The sequence below is a fragment of the Chlorocebus sabaeus genome, chromosome X (genome assembly GCF_047675955.1).
Source record: "Chlorocebus sabaeus isolate Y175 chromosome X, mChlSab1.0.hap1, whole genome shotgun sequence".
NCBI lineage: Eukaryota > Metazoa > Chordata > Mammalia > Primates > Cercopithecidae > Chlorocebus > Chlorocebus sabaeus.
The window spans coordinates 19,278,679-19,282,013 of NC_132933.1; the positions used below are offsets into that span (position 1 = coordinate 19,278,679).

Here is a 3,335-nt window from a genome sequence, read left to right on the forward strand (position 1 = left end):
GTGATTCTCCTGCCTCAGCCCCCACAGTAGCTGGGATTACAGGTGCCTGCCACCACACCCGGCTAATTTTTTTGTATTTTTAGTAGAGACGGGGTTTCATCATGTTGGACAGGTTGGTCTCAAACTCCCGACCTCAAGTGATCCACTCCCCTCAGCCTCCCAAAGTTCAGCGATTACAGGCGTAAGCCACCATGCCAGGCCTCCACCTACCTTTCAAGACCTATTCCACGTGCCTCCTTCTTTTGAGGACTTCCTCGACCACCCCAATCATACTGAACCTCATCTGACCTCCTGCCATACCCAATGTCCAGACACTGGCTCATAAGATGTCCATTTTTACAGGCGTGCCTTCTGCAAATCCGTAGGAAGCACCAAGAACCAGGCCCTTCTTCACCCCCAAATCTGTCATGGAGCCCAGCGCTGTTCCCGGCACAGCAGAGCAGGTGCTCCATCCAGGTTGACTGATGACATTGAGCACAGAGATGGCCTGGGGGTAAGGCCATCCTAATCCTTTTCCTGGGACAGTCCTGGCTTAGGCCTACTTTATTGTCATAATTTTTTTTTTTTTTTTTCCAGCCCAGAGGTCTTTTATTTATTTATTTTTTTAACACCTACTATGCCATGAATTCATAGGGAATAGGTTCCAGCAGCTCAGGCTCCTTCCCATTGGTTCTCACAAAGTGTGCTTCTCTGGGTGGAGCCGGCTGGCGCTTCAGTTGAACCCAGGTACCTTTCTCTTTGGCTTCTTTCTTTTTCTGATCATTTTCCTTCACGCGTTTCAGGAAGCTATCTCGGCTCTTAGAGTGCTTAATGTGCTCAATACGCACATTAATTCTCTTGGCAAGAATCTTGCCCTTAACTTGTTTGTTTACAACAATGCCAACAGCATGCTGGGTAACATTGTAGACTCTCCCAGTTTTGCCATGGTAACACTTGTGGGGCATTCCTTTTTGAACAGTACCCATTCCCTTGATGTCTACGATATCACCTTTCTCATAGATTCGCATATATGTGGCCAAAGGAACAACTCCATGTTTTCTAAAAGGCCTAGAGAACATATATCGGGTGCCTCTCCTCTTTCCCTTTGTGTTCGTCATTTTGGCGAATTACTGGAAGATGGCGGTTCCGGCCGAAAGGATATTGTCATAATTATTAGTAGCATCTTCTTTCACTCTCAAAAGTGTCCCATGATAAAATATATTGTAACCATATTTGTTTAGAGGATATTGAAGGGGGTTGTCACAGCCCAGTTGAAGAGATTCCTCATATAGGACAAAATATTTATACAATCAAAAACAGCATTAGGGCCCACAGTGATGGCTCATGCTTGTAATCTCAGCACTTTGGGAGGCCACGGTGGGCAGATCACTTGAGGTCAGGAGTTCAAGACCAACCTGGCCAACATGGTGAAACCCCGTCTCTACTAAAAATACAAAAATTAGCTGGGCACAGTGGCTCATACCCATAGTCCTAGCTACTCGGGAGATTGAGGCATGAGAATCACCTGAACCCAGGAGGTGGAGGTTGCAGTGAGCCAAGATCATGCCAGTGCACTCCAGCCTTAGCAACAAAGTGAAACTTCGTTTCAAAAAAAAAAAAAAAACTTAGCATTGTGGCAGGGTGCGATGGCTCACACTTTATAATTCCAGTACTTTGGGAGGTCACAGTGAGAGGATAACTTGAGGCCAGAAGCTTGAGACCAGTCTGGACAAAAAGTAAGATCTCATCTCTATTAAAGAAACAAACAAAACAAACAACAACAACAAAAAAACATTATTATGTATTATGTTGCAATTCCATGCTCTGTCACTTGGAACTGAACTTGTTCCTTAGAGAACTCCGGAAAGTCTTGCCTACTCAACTGCAACAGGCTCCCACACACTCTATGGCACATGAAGCATTAAGTCACAGCCCAGCCTGTCACAAGACACAGGTATCACCTCCATTTATTTCACATCATGGGTATGCAAAATAGCATTGTTATGTGCCTCCAGGACTGGGAAGGCACACAGGCCCGGTCCAGGACCAGAAAGAATTCAAAGGCAACCATGAACAAACCTCAGGTCTAGCCGATGAAGCAAAGGGTTGCTTCATGGTTCTTTTCAGAGCGGCTTTAGTTTGTGAAAGTCTATCTCACCAGGAGCAACCAAAAGAAAAAACACCCTCATCCTATTACCCTTCCATCGTCCTCTTCTACCTCTGTCTGTCTCCCCAGCGTTGTGACTTCATCCTACCCCTGTTTCCAGTGTAACCGCCCAATGGGTTCACCATGCCCCTTGCCTAGACAGAGCCGATTTATTAAGACAGGGGAATTGCAGTGAAGGAAAAGTAATTCACGCAGAACTGGCTGTGCGGGAGATTGGAGTTTTATTATTACTCAAATCAGTCTCCCCAAGCACTCGGGGATCAGAGTTTCTATTTGTTTGTTTGTTTTTTGAGATGGAGTCTCACTCTGTCACCCAGGCTGGAGTGCAGTGATCTTGGATCACTGCAACCTCTGCCTCCCAGTTCAAGAAATTCTCCTGCCTCAACCTGCTGAGTAGCTGGAATTACAGGCCTCAGACACCACGCCCGGCTAATTTTTGTATTTTTAGTAGAGATGGGGTTTCACCATGTTGACCAGGCTGGTCTCAAACTCCTAACCTCAGGTGATCTGCCTGCCTCGGCTTCTGAAAGTGCTTGGCTTACAGGCGTGAGCCACCGTGCCCAGCCGAGGATCAAAGTTTTTAAAGATAATTCGGCAGGTATGGGCTTGGGAAATGGGGAGTGCTGATTGGTCAGGTTGAAGATAGAATCCTAGGGGGTCGAGGTGAGTTTTTCTTGCTGTCTTCTGCTCTTGGGTGCGATGGCAGAACTGGTTGAGCCAGATTACTGGTCTGGGTGGTGTCAGCTGATCCATTGAGCTGAGCCAGATTATTGGTCTGAGTGGTGTCAGCCAATCCATTGAGTGCAGGGTCTGCAAAATATCTCAAGCACTTATCTTAGGCTTTACAATAGTGATGTTATCCCCAGGACCAATTTGGGGAGATTCAGACTCTTGGAGCCAGAGGCTGCATGATCCCCAAACTGTAATTTCTAGTCTTGTAACTAATTTGTTAGTCTTGCAAAGGCAGATTGGTCTCCAGGCAAGAAGGGGTCTTTTCAGGAAAGGGATATTATCAATTTTGTTTCAGAGTCAAACTATGAACTGAATTCCTTCCCAAAGTTAGTTTGGCCTACGCCTAGGAATTAACAAGGACAGCTTAAAGGTTAGAAGCAAGATGCAGTTGGTTAGGTCTGATTTCTTTCACTGTCATAATTTCCTCAGTTACAATTTTGCAAAGGCAGATTTACTG

At 45.8% G+C, this 3,335-nt stretch overlaps 1 protein-coding gene across 1 annotated transcript; it reads right to left on the minus strand.

Annotated features, from left to right (window-relative positions):
• Window positions 1-583: 583 nt before the first annotated feature.
• On the minus strand, window positions 584-1,140 carry LOC103232591 (large ribosomal subunit protein eL21-like). The gene has a single exon (XM_037989154.2). The coding sequence runs from the start codon at window positions 1,095-1,097 to the stop codon at window positions 615-617; it is 483 nt and encodes a 160-aa protein (XP_037845082.1). The 5' UTR covers window positions 1,098-1,140; the 3' UTR covers window positions 584-614.
• Window positions 1,141-3,335: the final 2,195 nt, after the last annotated feature.